This window comes from Pelodiscus sinensis, chromosome 1 (assembly GCF_052426305.1).
Source record: "Pelodiscus sinensis isolate ZL-2025 chromosome 1, ASM5242630v1, whole genome shotgun sequence".
Classification (NCBI taxonomy): Eukaryota; Metazoa; Chordata; order Testudines; family Trionychidae; genus Pelodiscus; species Pelodiscus sinensis.
Genome location: NC_143052.1, coordinates 354602910 through 354628491, shown reverse-complemented (window position 1 = coordinate 354628491; position 25582 = coordinate 354602910). Strand labels below are relative to the sequence as shown.

Below are 25582 nucleotides of genomic sequence, written 5' to 3'. Positions count from 1 at the left end.
ATGTGCTTTGAGCGAATTATTTCGTGCAAACCACCAATTTTCATGTTGCAATCCGCTGGGTCTGTTTCCCTTCCTTCAATATGCGTGTCAATGGTGTGTGTAAAATTAGACACGCGGAGAGGGGAATACTCTGTGGGGATCAAATGTGTAGACCTGGCTGGTGTTATCTTCAAAGTCTTGATGAGTGACTGTTAAACAATCTCTTTTGCCCTTAAGTCCTAGCAGGGATTGGTAGGGAGTGGCCTAGATTACAAAAGAAGAGGAAAGCAGAGGCCTGGGTCTTTTGGCCGGGCTGCACCTGAAAGAAGGAGCCGAAGACCCCAGGGTGGGGAGACAGCCTGGTTTGGAGGGGCAGCTGGAAAAGAGGTTCTAGGGGGAGTTGGAGTAAGTTTGTGCTGAGGTTTCAGGGGAGAATTAGCCAAGAGATTTTGTTAGTTTTGGTTTGTAACCTACTTTGCTCGGCCTGTTCTCACTTATCACTAATTAAATCCTACTGCTCGTGCTTAAGAAAATCATTTTTATTTTCTATTAAACCCAATGTAAATAATTGTTCCCTATGGGGGCAACCAGTGTGCCCATCCCCCCTTCCACTGCTAAAGGACTTAATTCTTTGGGGTCTGATCCCAGCTGGGGAGGAGTATCCCAGGGAGCTGGGCCCTACACTGCACTCTCCTTGCACCTGAAGAGGTTCAGTGTCTGTGCTGCTTCTCGGTGGGGGCAGGGACCTTAGTCTGGGGCGTTGGCTGGGGCAGACCAGGGAGCTGGCCCAGCAGGACCGGGTGGTGAGGAGCCCCAGAGATCGGGAAGGTGAGAGGCAGGGGCCATGTCAGCCCCTCAGGAGGCCTCCCCCGAGCGCTCGTCAGTGACCGCCCCCAGTCACAAGCTCATTTCAAGGGCCCTGTCTCCATCAGCCCCCCAAACGTGCCATTTCAGGATGGAATTCCCCCCGGTGCAGAGTACAGGCCTGGAGAGCACTGCCCATCCCCCTTCCCCTTGAGCCCTTGTGGCCCTTCAGAAGCGGAGGTGGGGAGGGGAGAGGTGGGGGGATTTAAGTGTGAAATAGCCACGACCCCAGCAGGCACTGACCTTGTCTCTGCTTCCAGCCGGGCCCGGCGCCCAAGCGGAGCCCTCAGCGCCCCATGGCCGCGCCCAACAGCACAACGTTCAGTCACCTCAGCTTCGTCCTGGTCGGCATCCCGGGCCTGGAGCCCTGGCACCCCTGGATCTCCATCCCCTTCGCGCTGATGTACACGGCGGCTGTTCTGGGGAACTGTGGTCTCCTCCTGCTCATCGCCACCCAGCGCAGGCTGCACGAGCCCATGTTCATTTTCCTCTCCATGCTGGCGGTAGCCGACGTACTGTTATCCACCACCACAGTGCCCAACACGCTGGCCATCTTCTGGTTTGGACCCAAGGCCATTTCCTTCAGTGCCTGCCTCACCCAGGTGTTCTTTGTGCACTTTGTGTTTGTTGCTGAGTCAGGCGTCCTGCTGGCCATGGGGTTCGATCGGTACGTCGCCGTCTGCGACCCCCTGAGGTACACGACTGTCCTCACCAACGAGAAGATCGGGAAAATAGCCACGGCCATTGTCGTCAGAAGCTTTTGTGTAATTGTCCCTTTTGTCTTTCTCCTCAAACGGCTGCCCTTCTGCGCCAGCAACATCATCCCCCACTCCTACTGTGAGCACATCGGGGTGGCCAGGCTGGCCTGTGCAGACATAACAATAAATATCTGGTACGGCTTGGCAGTGCCAATTTTATCCGTTGTACTAGACGTTCTGTTTATCGCTGTGTCTTATGTGCTGATCCTCAGGGCTGTCTTCAAGCTGCCCACCAAAGACGCCCAGCGCAAAACTCTCAGCACCTGCGGCTCCCACGTCTGTATCATCCTCTTATTTTATGTCCCAGCCTTTTTCACTTTCTTTAGTCACCGCTTTGGTCAGAACATCCCTAAACACATTCACATCCTGCTGGCCGATCTCTACGTGCTCGTCCCCCCCATGCTGAACCCCGTTGTTTACGGGATGAAAACCAAGCAGCTGCGGGAACAAATGAGCTGTGTGTTGTCTCAGATGGGGAATTGGTGCTAAATGGTGTTTAGTCCTGAGCCATCTGACTTACCAGCAAGCTTCTTCCACATTGCAAGAAGAGGGCCCCTCGGCACCGACACATGGACGTTACCACTCTAGCTCCCAGTTGCAAAACAGACTTTTTCAGCTCCTTGGATGTTTTGTTGTATGGAACTACATGGTCCCTTCTTGATAGAAGGCTGGGGGGCACTGGGAGAGCGCTGATAAAAGTCTCCACATGTTGTAAAGGTTCTTACCAAGAAGATGTTAATCTGTGGAACTCCTTGCTAGAGGATGTTGTGACAGCCAAGAATATAACAGAGTTCAAAAAAGAGCTAGATACATTCATGGGGGTTAGGTCCATCAATGGCTATTAGGCAGGTTGAGCAGGAACGGTGTCCCCAGCCTCTGCCAGAAGATGCGAATGGGTGGCAGGGGATGGATCATTTGATGATTCTGTGTCCTGTTCATTCTCTCTGGGGTACCTGACACTGGCCACTGTCCGACTAGAGGACACCGGGCTAGGTGGCCCTTTGTTCTGACCCCGTGTGACCGTTCCTGTGCATGGTCCAATTGTTCTCCTGGCCCAGTGAATGCAGGGCATGAAGCAAGGAGTTAATGGGGGCAGGGAGCTTGGGGGCAGCCCTTAGGAAAACCTTTCCATCGCTCAGAGTAGCTGACACCGACACGGGGCCCAGGGAGGCTGTGGAGCCCCCGTCACTGGAGAGATGTGAGACCGGGCTGGGCTCAGGGCTGACGGGATCGGTTTCACTGGCCCTGCCTCAGCGCCGGGGCTGGACGATACGACCCGGTGAGGCCCCTGGAGCCTGACGTCTCTCTGCAGCGCTGAGCACTGATCTGCTGAGGGGGCTGGGCCTGTTTCTTGCCCCTCGCCAGGGAAAGGAATCCCTTCTCCTTGCCGTGTCGCTAGGCGCCCTTCAGCCTCCCCGCCCAGCCCCTCTCCTGGGCTCGCCTGGCCTCACAGCTCAAAGGCCAGGCCTCCGCGTTGGATTTGCTTTTACTTGGCCAGTGAAGCTTGGATGCACTCACATGCACCATTCAAAGTCTGTGCATGAGGAGCTGTACAGCTGTGTTGCTCTGGGTCATATGACAGCAAATAAAAACCCTGTTTCCTCAAAGCCTCTAGAAACTATTTCAGTTGCACAAGGACCGAATTGTCCCAGCAGACCCAGGGAAGTGCGCCCAGCGCGGGGTGGGCCGGTGGGAGATCCTAGTCCTGCACTGCAAGAGGTTGCTATTCTCGCCTGTGCCCGTGCGCACTGGTGCAGAGCGTCCGACCCAAAGCCTGGCCCCAGGCATTGCCAAGCTGTGAAGTGGCACCTGCTTTATCAGTGGCTCCTTCCAACCCTGCAGGCCCCCAGCACCCGCAGACCAGCACAGTCGCACAATAAAACCAAGCTCACAACGTGGCAGCTGGACTCTCACACCCTGAGAATATCCCCAGGGGCCTGGCAGACACGGTTCCAGGAGGCTGCCGGAAAACGTAATTCTCAGAAAGTCTGGAAGGTTCCACGACATTCGACAAGGCCCAGAACACTCTGGGGGGTGAGCGAGAAATGGACCCACCTCCGGGGGCCCTGAAACATTTTCCCCCAGCGCTCCATGCTCACTGTGGTTGTTAATAACACAGCCCAGTGCCCCCCATGCCTGACACCCAGCCAGGCCCCTGGGTCTCCTGGTCCTACATTCATATTCCCCCCACCTGCTGCCCCTCAGCCGGATCGCAGGCGGAAATTCCTCGTCCCCGGCTGGGATGGGCCGGGTGCAGGAGGGGGGAGGAATTTGGGACTCTGGGCCTGACTCTCTGACTCCCCCAGGTGGCCTCAGGCCAGAAGCTCTTAGTCCCTATGGGTATGTCTACACTACCCTCCTAGTTCGAACTAGGAGGGTAATGTATGCATACCGCACTTGCTAATGAAGCCCGGGATTTGAATTTCCCGGGCTTCATTAGCATAAGCGGGGAGCCGCCATTTTTAAATCCCCGCTGCTTCGAACCCCGTGTAGCGCGGCTACACGGGGCTCGAACTAGGTAGTTCGGACTAGGGTGCCTATTCCGAACTACCGGTACACCTCGTTTCACGAGGAGTACCGGTAGTTCGGAATAGGACCCTAGTCCGAACTACCTAGTTCGAGCCCCGTGTAGCCGCGCTACACGGGGTTCGAAGCAGCGGGGATTTAAAAATGGCGGCTCCCCGCTTATGCTAATGAAGCCCGGGAAATTCAAATCCCGGGCTTCATTAGCAAGTGCGGTATGCATACATTACCCCGCTAGTTCGAACTAGCGGGGTAGTGTAGACATACCCTATTAGAGGCTGCCTTGAGTTTTGGGGGGCCCAACTGTAGGCACCGAAGTTTCAAAATTGGTTCTAAATGTTGGTCCCACCTGCCCCACCCCAGAGCAGCAAACCTTCCCCCAGCCCACACAGCTAAGGCGGGAGGCAAGGCCGCCTGGCGCACGGGGGCCCAGCACCGCTCCGGTTTGGCCCCACTGTCCCTGGGCAGATGGAGACAGGGGAGCAGCTGGCCCAAGCAGAGGGGGCAGGGCTGTGACCCCCCACGTGCTCATTTCAAACAGCGTGTTCACACAGGAGAACACACGTGTGTCTCCGTAGCTACCGCTGACCCCTAGCATGCTGCCCCCTCCGGGGACGGGCGGGGCGAGGGCAGGGTGCTGTGACCCGCGCTCTGGGCAGGGGATCCTGGCTCTGCCGAGGTGACCGGCAAAGCTGCTAGTGACGTCGCTAGTGCCAGGAATTCCTCCCCCGGCGCGCTGTGAATCCCCCTCATCCCCCCCCTCCCCGGGGCTGCTTTTCCCTTTCAAAAACTACTTTCCCAGAACCCCCAGAGCCCCGAGGCACCGCAGAGACCGACACCGATCCCCACGCTGTGTCACGCGCCGTGGTGGGAACCCCCTGCCGCCGCTGAGACCCTCCTGAGTGGCCCCTCACCCGGCGAAGGCAGGGCCCTTTCCCTCTTCCTCACCGGACACTGAACAGACCAAAGGCCCCCGTGGCCGCTGCCCATCGCAGACTCCAGGACAACGTTCCCCCGGTCGGTGTCCCTGGCACGGAGGAGTCGCCCATCCGGCTCCCCACCTCCCTTTCCTCCAGGCGCATTATCCCACACATGGAATGGAATGTGGATCAATGCAGAGTAATGCACATTGGAGTCACTGTGGAGCGTTCTCTGAAAGCCTCCACCCAGGCTGTGTCTAGACGACTGGGCTTTTCCTACTGCTTCTACTGACTAAAATCTCCTTTATTTTGTATCAAACCCAGTGTAAATAATAGTTACCTGGGGGGGGGGGGGCAACCAGTGTGCACATTCCCCCTTCCATTGTTAACGGGGGCTCACCCTTATCCAGTTCTTTGGGGTCCGATCCCAGTTGGGGAGGGGTATCCCAGGGAGCTGGGCCCTACACTGCACTCTCCTTGGACCTGAAGAGGTTCCGTGTCTGTGCTGCTTCTCGGTGGGGGCAGAGATCTCAGCTCGGGGCCTTGGCCGGGGGAGACCAGGGAGCTGGCCCAGCAGGACCGGGTGGGGAGGAGCCCTGGAAAATGGGAAGGAGAATGGCAGTGGCCGTGTTGCTATTTGTGTCTATCTCCTTATTCCTCAAAGCCGTCAAACACAGCCCAGGGGCCTGTCTCTGGTTATTTGACTCTGTAACGTGCTGTCCTTTGAGTGCCACAGCCGCCCAATTCCAATGTTTCAGGGAATCTTCTTGCCGCCCACAGGACCAGCCCTGTGGCTTTTGGTTCCATCAATAAAATATCAAGGGAGCCAAGCAGAACACAAGGAGGGGTCCTCGGTGTCTGGTTAGCTGCAGCAAAAGCTTTAACATCCCCCCACCACCACGCACACACCCAGATGTGGGTCTACATCAGTGTTTCCTAAACTTTTTATGACTGAGGAACATGAAACAATATTTTTTTAATGAGGAATACCAAGGATGTTTTGTCGACCAAAAAAAAAGTGGGGGAAGGAGAAAGGTCCAGGGGACAGTTATTGAGGAAAAAAGTCGCCTGTCCCTTTAAGAGCGGCCATTGTTAATTCTGTAGTTCTCCGCGGCACACCTCCGACTGCCTTGCGGAACACGGTTTAAGAAGCACTGGCATAGATTGAAGTCACAGTTGGTGGGAGCCACGTACATTTCCCGGCATAACGACCACCCCTGGCTCCGCTTTGGCCTCCAAAGCAATTTACAAGGTCGTCCATTCAGATGACTTCTCTGGCAGAGCGAGGGGAACCAAGCACTGGGGAGATGGGGTGTCCTCTAAGAGAGGTGCACTGTCAGGGTGCACGCCCCCTCCATGCCTCAGTGTCCCCTGACTGTCCTCATCTAGCCCCTCTCAGGGCAAGTTACAGACGGGTTGCTCATCATTGGCATTGGGGTTATCTCTACTGCCCCGCTTACCTGGGCTGCATTGTGATCCGCCTCCCAACCCGGGGCCTGGCCTCCGGCCCCTAGCCAGGGGGAGTCTTGGCTGGCCCTCTCCCAGCCCGGGCTCAGGGCCTCAATCCTCGTCTTAAAGGGCCAGTGCAGGGCAGGCGCCCTGTCACACACACAAACAGTTTGAGTGGTGAGCAGGAAGGATGCCCGGAGGCTTTGCTGTGTGAAAGGGGCTCCCTTTGCAGATGTGACAAAGTGTGTGGTCTCCCGGCATTTCTGACACAGCTATTGGTCATGTATTGAGATATAGGCAGGTGTGTTAGACCAAGCTGGATGAGCAAGCATCTCAGAGAGGTGATTAAGAAAAAGCAGAAAGCATATAAGGTGTGGAAAATGGGAGGGATCAGTAAAGAAAGCTACCTTATTGAGGTTAGAGCATGTAGGGACAAAGTGAGAAAGGCTAAAAGTCAGGTAGAGTTGGACCTTGCAAACGGAATTCAAACCAATAGTAAAAGGTTGTATAGCCATATAAATAGGAAAAAAACAAAAAAAGAAGAAGTAGGACCACTAATTACTAAGGATGGAGTGGAGGTTAAGGATAATCTAGGAATGGCCCAATATTTGAACAAATACTTTGCTTCAGTTTTTAATGAGGCTAATGAAGATCTTAGGGATAATGGAAAGTTAACAAATAAGACTGAGGATAAGGAGGTAGATATTACCATATCAGAGGTGAAAGCCAAACTTGAGCAGCTTAATGGGAGTAAATCGGGGGGCCCAGATGATCTTCATCCAAGAATATTAAAGGAACTGGCACATGAACTTGCAAGTCCATTAGCAAAATTTGTTAATAAATCTCTAAACTCAGGGGTTGTACCATTTGACTGGAGAATTGCTAATATAGTTCCAATTTTTAAGAAAGGGAAAAAAAGCGACCCGGGTAACTATAGGCCTGTTAGTTTGACATCTGTAGTATGTAAGATCCTGGAAAAAATTTTGAAGGAGAAAGTAGTTAGAGACATTGAGGCTAATGGCAATTGGGACAAATTACAACATGGTTTTACAAAAGGTAGATCATGCCAAACCAACCTGCTCTCCTTTTTTGAGAAAGTAACAGATTTTTTAGATAAAGGAAATGCAGTGGATCTAATTTACCTCGACTTTAGTAAGGCATTTGATACAGTACCACATGGGGAATTATTGGTTAAATTGGAAAAGATAGGGATTAATATGAAAGTTGAGAGGTGGATAAGCAACTGGTTAAAGGGAAGACTACAGCGGGTCATACTGAAAGGTGAACTGTCAGGTTGGAGGAAGGTTACTAGCGGAGTTCCTCAGGGATCAGTTTTGGGGCCAATTTTATTTAATCTTTTTGTTGCTGATCTTGGCACCAAAAGTGGAAGTGTCCTAATAAAATTTGCAGATGACACAAAGTTGGGAGCTATTGCCAATTCAGAAAAGGATCGGGATATCATACAGGATGATCTTGTAAATTGGAGTGATAGCAATAGGATGAAATCGAATAGTGAGAAGTGTAAGGTTATGCATTTAGGGATTAATAACAAGAATTTTAGTTATAAGCTGGGGACACATCAGTTGGAAGTAACGGAGGAGGAGAAGGACCTCGGAGTCCTGGTTGATTATAAAATGACTATGAGCCGCCATTGTGACATGGCCGTGAAAAAGGCTAATACGATCTTGGGATGTATTAGGCGAGGTGTTTCCAGTAGGGATAAGGAGGTGTTAGTGCATTGGTGAGACCCCATTTGGAATACTGTGTGCAGTTCTGGTCTCCCATGTTTAAGAAGGATGAATTCAAACTGAAACAGGTACAAAGAAGGGCCACTAGGATGATCCGAGGAATGGAAAACCTGTCTTATGAAAGGAGACTCAAGGAGCTTGGCTTGTTTACTTTAACCAAAAGAAGGCTGAGGGGGGACATGATTGCACTTTTTAAATATATTAGAGGGATAAATACCAGGGAGGGAGAGGAATTATTTCAGTTTAATACCAATGTGGACACAAGAACAAATGGATATAATTTGGCTAGTAGGAAGTTTAGACTTGAGATTAGACGAAGGTTTCTAACCATTAGAGGAGTGAAGTTCTGGAACGGCCTTCCAAGGGAAGTAGTGGGGGCAAAAGATCTATCTGGTTTCAAGATTAAACTAGATGGGTTTATGAATGGGGATCCAGCCCTATCTCATAGACTCATAGACTTTAAGGTCAGAAGGGACCATTATGATCATCTAGTCCAACCCCCTGCACAGTGCAGGCCACAAAATCTCACCCACCCCTCCTAGAATAATCCTCTCACCTAGATCTCAGATATTGAAGCCTTCAAATACTTTGAAGACCCCAAGATGCAGAGAATCCTCCAGCTGATGCAGTAGCTGGAGGGCTGATGCAGTAGCCAGACATGCAGCAGCATATGGACCTCTGGCTCCCTTTCAGATTCTGGTCTCTCTTTCTCTCCCTGTTTCTTTGCAGGACCTGATAGAACTACAGCAAGCTGCTCAACCTGCAGAGAAAAACCTTTGGGAGAAAACAGGCTGCTCCTTATCCCCAGCTGGGATAATGGGTGCACCTGATGGCTGCCCAGTCGCCCCGAAAATCTCTCACACGGCAGCTTGCTCAGGTGTCTCATCAAATGACACACATGAGCAAAAGGGGGGTGGCCTCACAGATCCCAAAACAATGGTACGCCCCAGGCGTGCACCTAGAAGCTGTCTCAAGAATATCTAATTCATGTGTGATTTGTAAGCAGTTTAATGTTGCAGGAGGCCCACAGGCTAGCAGCCACACAGAAAGAAGAAACCTAGACATAAAATGACGGTTAGGAGAGCTTGCACCTGCAGGTGAAGGAAGCCCTCCCAGTACCTACTGATGTACCGTGCCACAACATCCAACCAGGCGACTATGTTCGTGAAGGAACATCGCAGAAAGAATTCCCTGACAGCCCGGTGGGAAGGACCGTTCCAATCCTGCTCATCACCCACACAGCAGTAAAGGTGAAGGAGCGCCCCTCGTGGATCCACGCAAGTCATGTACGCCGAACTGCAGATCCAACAGAGCTGATTGACCCCGTCACCCAGGACCCCTCCCTGGAGGAATCACCTGAGGACGAGGTTCAGCGGACCGAGGAGGCAAACTCTCAAACCAGACTGTTACCAAACCGGCCTCCACCAGGAGCTTCGAGGTACAACCTGAGAGGTAGGACTGTGCCAGCAAAGACCTACAGGTCTTTCAACATACCTGTGTGAACAAACATTTTCAAGTATGAAATACGTGAAGAACAATTTGAGAACAAACTTGTCCGATGATAATCTCAGGTCACTGTTGATGTTAGGGACAACAAATCTAAAGCCAGAAATGTCTGCTATTTTGGCATCCAGGAAACAATGTCACCATTCACACTAATACAGGTGTTCATGTGTAGTGTATCAATGTGTTATTAAATAATAACTGAATAAAATAATATTAAATAAATAATTAAAAACAACATCCATGTTTTGATTGTTTTTTATTTGGACCTCAAGTGTGTAGTCGGCCCCCGAACTGCTGTTTGATAGTTAATGCGGCCCTCGGGCAGAAAAGTTTGGAGACCCCTGGACTAGATGATCATAATGGTCCGTTCTGACCTTAAAGTCTATGAGTTTATGAGTCTATGAGATAGGGCTGGATCCCCATTCTATTGGGCATTGAGCAAACAAGCCCCAAAAGGGTCCCCAGAGCAAAACGAGAATCAATTTACGGGTCACAGCCATGACGGGACAGTCGCGGTTCACAGATACTGGAATCCACAATGCTCAAAACTCCCATTGACTTTGATTTCCCATCATAGGAGACAAAAGGAAAACTCTAAAAAGAGGAGATAATGGAGTCGGTGGCAGGCCACTGGCCACGCAGGGTTTTAATTGTTCAGCTGTTTTATCACTCAGCTGCGTCTCTGCTGGAGCTGGAGGGGGAATTTCCAGCCGCGTTTCTGTTCCTAGACACCAGGAACATCACTCCTGTAAACACACAAATCCCCTGATCCCAGCCTGCCCCTGCCTGCAGCTGAGCTGGAAACTGCTCTGTGCCCAGGGCTCCCTGCTGGCTCCGACCCCGCTGGGACTCCCAGGCAGGCAGGATAAATGTCCCTGCCTCCGAGCCCCGGCCAGTGCGGTTCCTGCCCCTGCAGCTCCCCACCTGGATCCCAGGCAGAGACTCCTCATCCCCGGCTGGGGCAGGCACCCGGTGAGTGTTTGGGGAGGAGGAAAGGTTCCCTCGTATATCTTCAGTTGGACCTGAGCTCGCCAAGTACCCAGTCCTGGGGAACCACCCACGACTCCTGGAGTCCCTGGGAGCGGGGGCAGGTTGGGGGGAGCTGGATGGTGCCCGCAGGGGAAGGAAAGGCAGAGGAAGCACAGAGCGGGCTGCCAGGGGCACAAGTCTTGGTTTCCCTGCCACAAAGCCCAGGGCAGAGCCGGGCAGAGGCACCAGCATTTCCTATCCTGAGCCCCAATGACTCCGCTACGAAATGCGAATGAACGTCCGGGACACAGACACGGGGGCAGGGCTGGAGGTGGCAGGGAGGGCGGGTGCATGGACAGACGGTCAGGGACAGACGGAAGCTCTGTAGTTACTCTGTAGTTACTCAGCAACCAGCAAAATGCAGCTCCTGCTAACGGGCGTTTCCAGCCTGGGTCAGAGCAGGGTCCGGTTTGACCAGCCTGCCCCCTGCAACTGGCAGCAGCACCAGAGGATCCAGGGAATATAGGAACAGAACAGCCAGACTGGGACAGACCAAAGGTCAGCCAGCCCAGTGTCCTGTCTGCCCACAGTGGCCAATGCCAGATACCATCACCTGATCCCTCTCCTGTCACCTATTTCCAGACAAACAGGGGCTAGGAACACCATTCCTGCCCATCCTGCCTAATAGTCATTGATGGACCTAACCTCCATGAATCTATGTAGCTATTTTTTAAACCCTGTTAAAGTCCTAGTCTTCACAACATCCTCTGGCAAGGAGTTCCACAGGTTGACTGTGCGCTGAGAGATTGTTTTAAAACTGCTGCCTATTAATTTCACGTGGTGACCCCTAGTTTGTATATTGTGGGATTAAATAAATAACGGGAAGGGCAAGAAACTCCAGCCCGGGCAGATGTGGGACAACGTGACACTTCTTCCGGCATCGCCGTGAGCTGCAGTCGTCAGCCACCAATTGCACGGACAGGCGAGAGGTTTCATCTCTCTTCCATACTCGTGTACTCAGCATTTTCATAATTATTAATGGCTGGTGATTAGCATAGGGCTGCAGCCACGCTCTGCCCGGCAATGCCCAATTCCTACTGGGGAGAGGCTGAATTTCATTTGCTGCGGCCACACACGCTGCGGTGAGTCCTGGCCTAAGACCGGTGACTGTCCAGCACATGCAGGGAGATCGTACCACAGGGGAGACCACTGCTGGGGTTCTGGTCCCAGCTCTGGGGCCCTCAGCGGCAGGAGGCCGTTGAACTGACGAGGGGTCCGTAGAATAGACTGGGGAACCGGCCTTCTGGGGACAGACTGGAGGCTCTCACTCGTCTGAGTGGTACTAAGAGGGGGACGGGGTGACGTGAGCGCAGCGTCTCCGTGCCCACGGGGGGAGCAGACGTTTGCTAAGAGAGCTCCTCAGTCCCGCAGGGAAATCAAGCACTTCCCCTGTCCACTACACTTTACAAACTCAGGTAGATAGCAAAGGTGTTGGCCAGTGGACCAGGAGAACCAATCCAAATAGAGGGTGGAAATGTGAACTGGATCTAGGTTCCCTGCCTGCTTTCTTTGGGGGGGGAGTGAAAAACTAGTCATTGAGAGAGAGAGAGAATGATTTAAGCCCAGGCAGGATTACCAGGCTTCCAAGGAATTTGGGGTACGGGGGAAATCTCGTTCCCCTGGGGTACAGAGCCCCCAGCAGGGTCCGAGGCCGGAGGTCAAATCAAATCAGTCAGGCAGGAGAGAAATCTAGAAGGGAAAACTTTATGATGCATGCATGCAGGCTGACAGCAGAGCCATCGCAGTCAGCCCTGAGTTACAGGTTTTTTGATCCTTTATACAGAATGCTTAGACAGTTCAGTTGTGGATTGTTTTTCTTTAACATATCAAAGTCTCAGCCGAAGCACTCTGAGACTTCTGTTCACCCCAGGAGTGCTAGAAGTAAGTTTTACAGAACAAAGCCATATGAGAACTTGAGTGGAGAAGTTTACAAGGCAAACTGTGACAAAGATAAGGGTTTACATGACAAATTGTGACAGACTAGGAGTATCCATGAACTTGAGATAGGCATTGTAAGGGTCTTTGATTAGAGTTAGTTTGATTTCACTCTGATACAAGGAGAGAGGTCTGGAAAACTTAACCCTTACAGCAGTTTTCTTTTAGAGAGTTTTGATTTCCTACACAGTCCCCCCTTTAGACACAATTGGAGTTATTTGATTTTTCTCCCACAGGGGCATGAGAGTGAACTGAACAAAGAGAAATTTAGAAATAAAGTGAAAAGTGAATCTAGTTGTGTTCAGGTTAATTTTTTTTAATGTTGCGGTTTGGTTTGAAGTGCTCTGTGTGAATCTCTGCCTCCCCTCCCCATTTACCATCTAGCATTGTGACCAGAGACTTTTCTCTGTGGGTATGTCTACTCTACAGAGTCTTGTAGGAAAAACAGCCATTTTTCCGACAAAACTTGAGGAACATCCATACTGCAATCGCATTCTTCTGCAAGAAAATTGAAAGAACAGAGGGGTTTTTCCGACATCGTTAATCCTCATTCTGTGAGGAGGGGAAGCCTTTTTGTGAAAGATCTCTTTCAGAAAAAGGCGTGTGTGGACGGGGAAGAGGGAGATCTTTCGGAAGAAGAGGAAAAAACACAGGTGCCCTGGCATTCCGGTCATGGCCATCACAGCTTACATGCGAGAGAGCATCCATTCAGTCTGGACGCTCTCTTTCGAAAAAGCAGATCGCTTTTTTAATGCGCTTTTTCATTGTGGACACGCTCTTTCAGATGTTTTTTCGGAAGATGTCTTCTGAAAGAAGCCTGCAGTCTAGACATAGCCTGAGTTTTAATGTGTTTGCCTTAGTTGCTCTGTAACATCTAGCGACCAAATTTGTTTTCTCAAGTTTATCTTTTGTTTTCTAATAAAAAAAAACTTTTTCTAAGTGTCACGTTACTGGAATTTGAGGGAAGCAGCCAGCTCATGGCTGCACCCATAGGTGGGGGTGCTGGCCCCAACAAAGGTCTAAAAGGGAGCCATGTGGGGTATTGAATGAGAGCTTATTGTTTGCTGATCCTGTGTACGCTATTTATGTGAGTGTATAATGTCTGTGTGTGTAGGTCTGTCTGCGTATCTGCAGGTCTCCGACTGACAGGTCAGCTACTGGAGCCTGCAGCTTGTTTTCCTCTTTTCTTTTTTCAAGCTCTTTTAAGGGAAAAGAACTCGGGGTATCCGTGGGGGTGGGTTCAAGTGTTCACCCCTGATTTTTTAAGGATAAATATCACTGGATGGTGGCAGCATATCCCCAAAATCTGTGTGTTGTGATTTGGGGGGGAAGTTTTTGTAACCAGTGCCTGGAGAAGCAAAGGTGGGTTTTTTTCTTTTCTTTTTGAGCTTTGCAGGCCTTCACCTTCTACACTCGGAGTCCCGGAGCAGGGAATAGCCCTGACAAACAGGGAGTCAGATGTGATGGTCCCAGGAGTGATTTCTGGTTTTCGAATCTGTGACTCTGGGAGTCACCCTCTCTGATGTGACCAGATGTGGAGGGGTCGGTGTATTTGCTTGCTCCGCTGTCTACTGTTGTGTTCAGCATCGCTCAGTGGGGAAGTACAGAGAAGGAACAGAGCTGGGAGAAGATGGTTACCAGAGGTCGGACAGCTGAACTCCGCCTGTCACTGTGTTTCTGCGTCTAGTCCTAGAGAGTTATCCGCCCGGCCAGTCTTGCTTTGTAGCTTGTTCCCTTGGGTTTGCGGGTGTTCACGTCTGCGCTCCCTGACGGGTCACTGTCCCAGGGTACGGTTCTGATGGTTGCCGCTATAAATGCAGCTCTTGGACTCAGTTTGCAGTACAGCAAAGAAAGCCCTGCTATGGACGCCCCTCTATGCTTTATGAAATCGAGGGATGGACATGAATTTATGTGACTCAGAGGTGCTTTGAGCGAATTCTTTCGTGCAAACCACCAATTTTCATGTCACAATCCGCTGGGTCTGTTTCCCTTCCTTCGATACGTGTGTCAATGGTGTGCATAAAATTAGACACGCGGAGAGGGGAATACTCAGTGGGGATCAAATGTGTAGACATGGAGGGGGTTATCTTCAAAGTCTTGATGAGTGACGGTTAAACAATCTCTTTTGCCCTTAAGTGCTAGCAGGGATTGGTAGCGAGTGGCCTAGATTACAAAAGAATAGGAGAGCAGAGGCCTGGGTCTTTTGGCCGGGCTGCACCTGAAGGAAGGAGACGAAGACCCCAGGGTGGGGAGACAGCCTGGTTTGGAGGGGCAGCTGGAAAAGAGGTTCTAGGGGGAGTTTGAGTAAGTTTCTCCTGAGGTTTCAGTGGAGAATTAGCCAAGAGATTTTGTTATTTTTGGTTAGTAACCTACTTTGCTCGGCCTGTTCTCACTTATCACTAATTAAATCCTACTGCTCGTGCTTAAGAAAATCATTTTTATTTTCTATTAAACCCAATGTAAATAATTGTTCCCTATGGGGGCAACCAGTGTGCCCATCCCCCCTTCCACTGCTAAAGGACTTAATTCTCCGGGGTCCGATCCCAGCTGGGGAGGGGTATCCCAGGGAGCTGGGCCCTACACTGCACTCGCCTTCACCTGAAGAGGTTCAGTGTCTCTGCTGCTTCTCGGTGGGGGCAGGGACCTCAGTCTGGGGCGTTGGCTGGGGGAGACCAGGGAGCTGGCCCAGCAGGACCGGGTTGTGAGGAGCCCCAGAGAGCGGGAAGGTGAGAGGCAGGGGCCGTGTCAGCCCCTCAGGAGGCCCCCCGAGGGCTCATCAGTGACCGCCCCCAGTCACAAGCTCATTTCAAGGGCCCCGTCTCCATCAGCCCCCCAAAAGTGCCTGTTTCAGGATGGAATTCCCTCCGTGCGGAGCACGGGCCTGGAGAGCACAGCCCATCCCCCTTCCCCTTGAGCCTTTGTGGCCCTGCAGAAGCGGAGGTGGGAGGGGAGAGGTGGGGGGATTTCAGTGTGAAATAGCCACGACCCCAGCAGGCACTGACCTTGTCTCTGATTCCAGCCGGGCCCGGCGCCCAAGCGGAGCCCTCAGCTCCCCATGGCCACGCCCAACAGCACAACGATCAGTCACCTCAGCTTCGTCCTGGTCGGCATCCCGGACCTGGAGCCCTGGCACCCCTGGATCTCCATCCCCTTCATGCTGATGTACACGGCGGCTGTTCTGGGGAACTGTGGTCTCCTCCTGCTCATCGCCACCCAGCGCAGGCTGCACGAGCCCATGTTCATCTTCCTCTCCATGCTGGCGGTGGCCGACGTACTGTTATCCACCTGCACAGTGCCCAACACGCTGGCCATCTTCTGGTTTGGACCCAAGGCCATTTCCTTCAATGCCTGCCTCACCCAGGTGTTCTTTGTGCACTTTCTGTTTGTTGCTGAGTCAGGCGTCCTGCTGGCCATGGGGTTCGATCGGTACGTCGCCGTCTGCGATCCCCTGAGGTACACGACTGTCCTCACCAATGAGAATATCGGGAAAATAGCCACGGCCATTGTCATCAGAGGCTTTTGTGAAATTGTCCCTTTTGTCTTTCTCCTCAAACGGCTGCCCTTCTGCGCCAGCAACATCATCCCCCACTCCTACTGTGACCACATCTCGGTGGCCAGACTGGCATGTGCAGACATAACCATAAATAGCTGGTATGGCCTCGCAGTGCCTTTGTTAACCCTTATTCTTGACACTGTGTTTATCGCTGTGTCTTATGTGCTGATCCTCAGGGCTGTCTTCAAGCTGCCCACCAAAGACGCCCAGCGCAAAACTCTCGGCACCTGCGGCTCCCACGTCTGTATCATCCTCTTATTTTACATCCCAGCCTTTTTCACTCGCCTAAGCCACCGCTTTGGTCAGAACATTCCTAAACACATTCACATCCTGCTGGCCAATCTCTACATGCTCGTCCCCCCCATGCTGAACCCCGTTGTTTACGGGATGAAAACCAAGCAGCTGCGGGAACAAGTGAGCTGTGTGTTGTCTCGGAAGGGGAATTGGTGCTAAATGGTGCCTAGTCCTGAGCCATCTGACTTACTAGCAGGCTTCTTCCACAATGCAAGAAGAGGGCCCCTCGGCACCGACACATGGACGTTACCACTCTAACTCCTAGTTGCAAAACAGACTTTTTCAGCTCCTTGGATGTTTTGTTGTACGTCCAGGTGTATGGAACTACATGGGTCCTTCTTGAGAGAAGGCTGGGGGGCACTGGGAGAGCGCTGATAAAAGTCTCCACATGTTGTAAAGGTTCTTACCAAGAGGATGTTGATCTGTGGAACTCCTTGCTAGAGGATGTTGTGACAGCCAAGAATATAACAGAGTTCAAAAAAGAGCTAGATACATTCATGGGGGTTAGGTCCATCAATGGCTATTAGGCAGGTTGGGCAGGAACGGTGTCCCCAGCCTCTACCAGAAGATGCGAATGGGTGACAGGGGATGGATCATTTGATGATTCCCTGTCCTGTTCGTTCCCTCTGGGGTACCTGACACTGGCAGCTGTATGACTAGAGGACACCGGGATAGGTGGCCCTTTGTTCTGAGCCAGTGTGGTCGAGAGAGGCTGTGGAACCCCCGTCACTGGAGAGATGTGAGACCGGGCTGGGCTCAGGGCTGACGGGATCGGTTTCACTGGCCCTGCCTCAGCGCCGGGGCTGGACGATACGACGCAGCGAGGCCCCTTGAGCCTGACGTCTCTCTGCAGCGCTGAGCACTGATCTGCTGAGGGGGCCGGGCCTGTTTCTTGCCCCTCGCCATGGAAAGGAATCCCTTCTCCTTGCCCTGTCGCTAGGCGCCCTTCGGCCTCCCCGCCCAGCCCTTCTCCTGGGCTCGCCTCCCCTCACAGCTCAAAGGCCAGGCCTCCACGTTGGACTTGCTTTCATTGGCCAGGGGAGCCATTGGGGGCAGGGTGAGACAGGGGAGCCCCTCCCTCGCCAGGGATGTGCAGGCCAATGGTATAAACATCCCCCTGTCTCCACCCCGGTCAATGTGACCAGGCCCAACCCCTGAGCAAATGGCACCCGGGCAAGCAGCATCTTCGGTGACCCCCCCTTTGGAATTCCTTCTTTGTATTGCCCCTGTAGCCTGTCTCGTGCTTGGACGCGCTCACATGCACCATTCAAAGCCTGTGCACGAGGAGCTGTACAGCTGTGTTGCTCTGGGTCATAGGACAGCAAATAAAAACCCTGTTTCCTCAAAGCCTCTAGAAACTATTTCAGTTGCAGAAGGACCGAATTGTCCCAGCAGACCCAGGGGAGTGCGCCCAGTGCGGGGTGGGCCGGCGGGAGATCCTAGTCCTGCACTGCAAGAGGTTGCTATTCTCGCCTGTGCCCGTGTGCACTGGTGCAGAGCGTCCAACCCAAAGCCTGGCCCGAGGCATTGCCAAGTTGTGAAGTGGCACCTGCTTTATCAGTGGCTCCTTCCAACCCTGCAGGCCCCCAGCACCCGCAGACCAGCACAGTCGCACAATAAAACCAAGTTCACAACATGGCAGCCGGGCTCTCACACTCTGAGAATACCCCCAGGGGCCTGGCAGACACGGTTCCGGGAGGCTGCCGGAAAACGTAATTCTCAGAAAGTCTGGAAGGTTCCACAACATTCGACAAGGCCCAGAACACTCTGGGGGGTGAGCGAGAAATGGACCCACCTCCGGGGGGCCTGAAACATTTTCCCCCAGCGCTCCATGCTCCCTGTTGTTGCTAAGCCCAGTGCCCCCCATGCCTGACACCCAGCCAGGCCCCTGGGTCTCCTGGTCCTACATTCATATTCCCCCCACCTGCTGCCCCTCAGCAGGATCGCAGGCAGAGATTCCTCATCCCCGGCTGGGCTGGGCCGGATGCAGGAGGGGGGAGCAATTCGTGACTCTGGGCCTGACTCTCTGACTCCCCCAGGTGACATCAGGCCAGATTGATTTTGGGGGCCCAACCGTAGGCACCGAAGTTTCAAAATTGGTTCTAAATGTTGGTCCCACCTGCCCCACCCCAGAGCAGCAAACCTTCCCCCAGCCCACACAGCTAAGGCGGGAGGCATGGCCGCCTGGCGCACGGGGGCCCAGCACCGCTCCGGTTTGGCCCCACTGTCCCTGGGCAGATGGAGACAGGGGAGCAGCTGGCCCAAGCAGAGGGGGCAGGGCTGTGACCCCCCCCCCCGTGCTTCTTTCAAACAGCGTGTTCACACAGGAGAACACACGTGTGTCTCCATAGCTACCGCTGACCCCTAGCATGCTGCCCCCTCCGGGGACGGGCGGGGCGAGGGCAGGGTGCTGTGACCCGCGCTCTGGGCAGGGGATCCTGGCTCTGCCGAGGTGACCGGCAAAGCTGCTAGTGACGTCGCTAGTGCCAGGAATTCCTCCCCCGGCGCGCTGTGAATCCCCCTCATCCCCCCTCCCCGGGGCTGCTTTTCCCTTTCAAAAACAACTTTCCCAGAACCCCCAGAGCCCTGTGGCACCGCAGAGACCGACACCGATCCCCACGTTGTGTCACGCGCCATGGTGAGAACCCCCTGCCGCCGCTGAGACCCTCCTGAGTGGCCCCCTCACCCGGCGAAGGCAGGGCCCTTTCCCTCTTCCTCACCGGACACTGAACAGAGCAAAGGCCCCCGTGGCCGCTGCCCATCGCAGACCCCAGGGGAACGTTCCCCCGGTCGGTGTCCCTGGCACGGAGGAGTCGCCCATCCGGCTCCCCACCCCCCTTTCCTCCAGGCGCATTATCCCACACATGGAATGGAATGTGGATCAATGCAACGTAATGCACATTGGAGTCACTGTGGAGCGTTCTCTGAAAGCCTCCACCCAGGCTGTGTCTAGACGACTGGGCTTTTCCTACTGCTTCTACTGACTAAAATCTCCTTTTATTTTGTATCAAACCCAGTGTAAATAATAGTTACCTGGCGGGGGGGGGCAACCAGTGTGCACATTCCCCCTTCCATTGTTAACGGGGGCTCACCCTTATCCAGTTCTTCGGGGTCTGATCCTATTTGGGGAGGGGTGTCCCAGGGAGCTGGGCCCTACACTGCACTCGCCTTGGACCTGAAGAGGTTCCGTGTCTGTGCTGCTTCTTGGTGGGGGCAGGGACCTCAGCTCGGGGCCTAGGCCGGGGGAGACCAGGGAGCTGGCCCAGCAGGACCGGGTGGGGAGGAGCCCTGGAAAATGGGAAGGAGAATGGCAGTGGCCGTGTTGCAATTTGTGTGGGAATCTTCTTGCCGCCCACAGGACCAGCCCTGTGGCTTTTGGTTCCATCAATAAAATATCAAGGGAGCCAAGCAGAACACAAGGAGGGGTCCTCGGTGTCTGGTTAGCTGCAGCAAAAGCTTTAACATCCCCCCACCACCACACACACCCAGATTTGGGTCTACATCAGTGTTTCCTAAATTTTTTAAGACTGAGGAACATGAAGCAATATTTTTTTTATGAAGAATACCAAGGATTTTTTTCGACGAAAAAAAAGCGGGGGGGGGGGGAGCTTCAAGGGGACAGTTATTGAGGAAAAGAAAGTCACCTGTCCCTTTAAGAGTGGCCATTTTTAATTCTGTAGTTCTCCGCGGCACACCTCCGACTGCCTTGCAGAACACAGTTTATGAAACACTGGTATTGATTAAAGTCACAGTTTAATGAACCAAGTACATTTCCCGGCATAACGACCACCCCTGTGTCCACTTTGGCCTCCAAAGAAATTAACAAGGTCGCCCATTCAGATGACTTCTCTGGTAGAGCGAGGGGAACCAAGGACTGGGGAGATGGGGTGTCCTCTAAGAGAGGTACACAAAGAGCTTGAGGGGTGAGCAGGAAGGATGCCCGGAGGCTTTGCTGTGTGAAAGAGGTTCACTTTGCAGATGTGACAAAGTGTGTGGTCTCCCGGCATTTCGGACACAGCTATTGGTCATGTATTGAGATAGGCCTGGATCCCCATTCTATTGGGCATTGAGCAAACAAGCCCCAAAAGGGTCCCCAGAGCAAAACAAGAATCAATTTACAGGTCACGGCCATGACGGGCCAGTCACGGTTCACAGATACTGGAATCCACAGTCCCTGCTCAAAACTCCCATTGACTTTGATTTCCCATAAGAGGAGACAATAGGAAAGCTATAAAAAAAGGAGATAATGGAGTCGGTGGCAGGCCACTGGCCACGCAGGGTTTTAATTGTTCAGCTGTATTATCACTAGAGCGTTTGGAATGTTTTCTGGAAAGATCTAACCTTCATCCAACAGGGCACTGAAACCTCGTTCAAAACATTGTATCGGACAGGATTCTCTAGGTCACATGAAGTTTCCAGAGAAAACTCGGAAGATCCCCTTGCGAATCTCCTTTGTTTTCACACTGTAAACAATGGGGTTTAACACAGGAGGGACCAAGAGGTAGATATAGGGCGTAAGAATATGCACCAGTCTAGGGACATTTTTCCCAAACCTGTGCAAAACGGAGACACCGAGTGTGGGGACATAGAAGAGTAGGACGGCGCAGATGTGGGAGATGCAGGTGTTCAGGGCCGTGAGGCGCTGCTCATGGGATGCAACATTTAAAACAGTCTTCAGAATCTTAATGTAAGAGAGGATGATGAACAGCGAGTCCAAGCCGTATGTGACAACAATGGCAAACAATCCATAGATGTTATTGACGGTGGTGTCTGCACATGCCAACCTCATCATGTCTGGGTGCAAGCAGTAGGCGTGGGAGAGGACGTTGCTTTTGCAGATTGGCAGACGTTTAATCAGAAAGGGGAAAGGGAAGTTTATACCGGTACCTTTCATCACAGCGGCCAGCCCGATTCTCACGATCCTGGGGTGGGTCAGGATGGCCGCGTAGCGCAGCGGGTTACAGATGGCCACCAAGCGATCGAACGCCATGGCCACTAAAATCCCCGACTCCATGAAGGAAAAGGAGTGAACGAAAAACATCTGGGCCAGGCAGGCGTGGAAAGCGATGTCTGTGGATTGGAAGCAGAAGGTGCCGAGCACGGTGGGCAGGGTTGACAGAGACATCCCGAGGTCGTTGACTGCCAACATGCAAAGGAACAGATACATGGGCTGGTGGAGACGCCGGTCTGCCCAGACAATGCAGAGAACAAGGCAATTCCCCGCCATGGCAGTGACGTATAACACAACGAAGGGGACGGCGATCCAGTGGTAAGCCGCCTCCTGGCCTGGGAACCCGGTCAGCTGGAACGTCGCAGGCTGGAAGCTGGTGCTATTGAAACCCACCATGCTGAGCAGTCGCTGTCCCGGCCAGCTCCCAACCCCTGTGTCAATGCAAAATGAACCTGTGAGTCCCCCTGGGACCAGGGCACCGGGAAGGGACCTGCAGTTCCGCACTGACTTGCCAAATCCTAATACAGAAGAGCCCTCTCCTGCCAGCCTGGGGCTGCTCTCACCAGGGAATTGGTGAGGACTTGTTCAGAATGGAGCCGGAGAAGCGAGTCTCTTAGAGTGCGGGTTCTACCCTCCTTCGTTGAAAGGGAGACAAGAGATTCTGCCCCTCCCGCTCTGCTGCCCACAGCTGAGGAACGTGCTTCGGAAAAGTGTCAAACAGGAGACCCGAGCCAGAACGAGCCCAGCGGCCCTGCCGGTGACACACCCCCATGTTGGAAGCACATTTCAGCTACTTCAGATTTTGGAGCTGGGGAGTGGAGGGACAACCTGTGCATGGCAGGATGCAGCGGGGGGAAGAGGGTGAGAGCATGAGGGGAACGGACCGAGGGCAGAGGCTTCAGCAGTGTTACTGAGCATGTTCAGCACACGCCAAGCATCAAAGGGGAGGGGGGAACAACCCTGCCCCCACCCACACACCATCGCTAGCCAGGGCCTACTAAAGCACTGGAAATCTCTACTTTTTTGGCAGAAAACTTAGCAGTGAGCTGACAGGAGCACTGTGTCTAATCCCTATATAAAAGAAAGAAAATACAATCAATATTAGACCCACTCAGCTCCAACACTCACGTATTCGGACACCTTGTGGCAAGTCACTTATGGGACACTGTTAAACTTAACATGGTAGGTTGTGTCTACGTTATCACCCCTTTCCGGAAAAGGGATGCTAATGTAGACTTCGGAATTGCAAATTCCGCGGGGGATTTAAATATCCCCCGCGGCATTTGCATTTACATCGCTGCCGCTTTTTTCGGGCTTCGGGATAAGCCGGAGAAAAGTGCCAGTCTAGACGCGATTCTCCGGAAAATAAGCCCTTTTCCGGAGGATCTCTTATTCTTACTTATTTAAATCCCCCACAGAATTTGTAATTCCGAAGTCTACATTAGCATCCCTTTTCCGGAAAGGGGTGCCAATGTAGACACAGCCGTAATGTCTAGTCTTAGGATCATAGAACCATAGAGTTGGAAGAGACCTCAGAAGGTCAAGTCCAGCCCCCTGCTCTAGGCAGGACCAATCCCAACTAAATCAACCCGGCCAGGGCTTTGTCAAGCCGAGACTTAAACACCTCTAGGGATGGAGACTCCACTACTTCCCTAGGGAACCCATTCCAGTGCTTCACCACCGTCCTAGTGAAATAGTTTCTCCTAATATCCAACCTGGACCTCTCCCACCGCAACTTGAGACCATTGCTCCTTGTTCTGCCATCTGTCACCCCTGAGAACAGCCTCTCTCCAGCCTCTTTGGAGCCTCCCTTCAGGAAGTTGAAGGCTGCTATCAAATCCCCCCCTCACTCTTTGCTTTTGCAGACTAAACAGACCCAAGTCCCTCAGCCTCTCCTCATAGGTCATATGCTCCAGCCCTCTAATCATTTTGGTTGCCCTCCGCTGGACCCTCTCCAATGCGTCCACATCCTTTTTGTAGTGGGGGGCCCAGAACTGGACACAATTCTCCAAATGTGGCCTCACCAAAGCCGAATAAAGGGGAATAATCACTTCTCTGGATCTGCAGGCAATGCTCCTCTTAATGCAACCTAATATGCCATTAGCCTTCTTGGCTACAAGGGCAACTGTCTTACTTTGTTACTAACTCTGTATAGAGAAAAAGACCCCTACCTGGGCTCTGTGTCAGCTCTGGAAGGGGCGTGGGGTCCAGTGGGGTACAGCAGAGGACAGATACATTTCAGTTCTATATAAGAATATCGGCTCGGCCAGGTTGGTTAGACCAAAGGTCCTTCTAGCCCTGGATCCCGTCTGCCAACACTGGCCAATGCCAGGTGCTTCAGAAGGAATAAACTGAAGAGGCAACCATCATGCTCCATCCCCAATCAGCTATTTTGTTTGTGCGAGATCTTCTCCCTATAAATGTAATTGGGCCAGCTTCTTGTGAAGGAGTAAATAACATTTCTTTATTCTATTTTTCCACGCCATTCATGATCTTCTACTCCTCTAACATATTCCCCACCTTTTAGTCATTTGTTTTCCAAGCTAAAAAGTCTCAGTCTTGTGATGGTTAAAAACCCTAATCATTTCTGCAACTCTTTTTGTACCTTTTCCAAATCCAGTAGCTCTGTTTTTAGATGGGGTGACCAGATCTGCATACAATATTCAAGATGTGGACACACACTATTCCTTTCCTAGTGATTCCCAATATTCTGTGAGCTTTTTAATTTGTAGACTGTCACGGCACTTTGAAATGATCTTTTCAGGGAAGTCTCCCGAACGATTCCAAGATCTCTTTCTTAAGTGGAAACAGCGATTTTAGACTCCATCATTTTTGCATGTATAGTTAGGATTATATTTTTCCATGTGTATTACTTTGCACTTAGCTGCACCCTTGTTGTCTGCCCTTGTGTTGCCTAATAACCCAGTTTTGTGAGATCCCTTTGTAATTTTTGGCAGTCAGTTTTGGAAGAGTCGCTGTTTACCCCTGTTTCAAAAACATTAAAAATTGCATAGAAAAGTGAAACAAAAAACAGGACTATGTAGCACTTTAAAGACTAACAAGATGGTTTATTAGATGATGAGCTTTCGTGGGCCAGACCCACTTCCTCAGATCAAATAGTGGAAGAAAATAGTCACAACCATATATATTGTGACTATTTTCTTCCACTATGTGATCTGAGGAAGTGGGTCTGGCCCACGAAAGCTCATCATCTAATAAATCATCTTGTTAGTCTTTAAAGTGCTACATAGTCCTGTATTTTGTTTCAGCAACACCAGACCAACACGGCTACATTTCTATCACTATAGAAAAGTGAGATGACTTAGAAAGGTTAGATGTCCTCAAGTCACTAGAGCCTGATGAAATGCATCCTAGAATACTCAAGGAGCTGATAGAGGAGGTACCTGAGCCTTTAGCTATCATCTTTAAAAAAGCACGGAAGACGGGAGAGATTCCAGAAGACTGGAAAAGGGCAAATCTAGTGCTCATGTATTAAAAGGGAAATAACAACCCAGGGAACTACAGAGCAGTCAGTTTAAACTCTGAGCCAGGGAAGATAATGGAGCAAGTAATTAAGGAATTCATCTGCAAACAACTGGAAGAAAATAAGGTGAAAGGTAACAGCCATCATGGACCTGTAAAGATCAAATCCTATCAAACCAATTGGATAGCTTTCTTTGATAGGGTAACAAGTCTTGTTGATGAGGGATGTAACCCCCCTTTTCCCTTGCTCGGGAACAGGTCACACTCACAGGTGTGCCTGGGCATCTGATGTTTTTAACATAAGGAGATCCTGAGTACCCCAGCGGTGGTGGTGTTAGTTGGAGATTCCCTGTCCACCCCCTTGCTGCAGTCCCTTGCACCTAAAGAATATGCAATGTTGGTGCCTCCCCCTGACTAGCCCTTTACACACTTCATGGCATGCCTTGGGAGCCTCCCAGAATAGAATGATTCCAGCAATAGTCTGGCTCAAGACAACAATTCTCAATAATATGCATCTCATTGATTATATTAGAATTCACACACTTTTACTTACCAATGTAAAGAAACAGGGTTGAACAGATTAAAAGTGA

General features: G+C 51.9%; 3 protein-coding genes across 3 annotated transcripts; 2 read left to right on the top strand and 1 right to left on the bottom strand.

Annotated features, from left to right (window-relative positions):
* Positions 1-1139: 1139 nt before the first annotated feature.
* Positions 1140-2245, top strand: LOC149526070 (olfactory receptor 52B2-like). The gene has a single exon (XM_089777143.1). The coding sequence runs from the start codon at positions 1140-1142 to the stop codon at positions 2088-2090; it is 951 nt and encodes a 316-aa protein (XP_089633269.1). The 3' UTR covers positions 2091-2245.
* A 13521-nt stretch (positions 2246-15766) lies between these two features.
* Positions 15767-16942, top strand: LOC142827388 (olfactory receptor 52B2-like). The gene has a single exon (XM_075922760.2). It carries the CDS (start codon positions 15767-15769, stop codon positions 16715-16717), a length of 951 nt encoding a protein of 316 aa, XP_075778875.2. The 3' UTR covers positions 16718-16942.
* Positions 16943-20960: 4018 nt separating this feature from the next.
* LOC149526069 (olfactory receptor 51I1-like) lies at positions 20961-21912 on the bottom strand. The gene has a single exon (XM_089777141.1). It carries the CDS (start codon positions 21903-21905, stop codon positions 20961-20963), a length of 945 nt encoding a protein of 314 aa, XP_089633267.1. The 5' UTR covers positions 21906-21912.
* Positions 21913-25582: the final 3670 nt, after the last annotated feature.

Excerpts from the sequence above, each read along its gene's own strand:
- LOC149526070 (XM_089777143.1), top strand. The coding sequence starts at position 1,140 with ATGGCCGCGCCCAACAGCACAACGTTCAGTCACCTCAGCTTCGTCCTG.
- LOC142827388 (XM_075922760.2), top strand. The coding sequence starts at position 15,767 with ATGGCCACGCCCAACAGCACAACGATCAGTCACCTCAGCTTCGTCCTG.
- LOC149526069 (XM_089777141.1), bottom strand. The coding sequence starts at position 21,905 with ATGGTGGGTTTCAATAGCACCAGCTTCCAGCCTGCGACGTTCCAGCTG.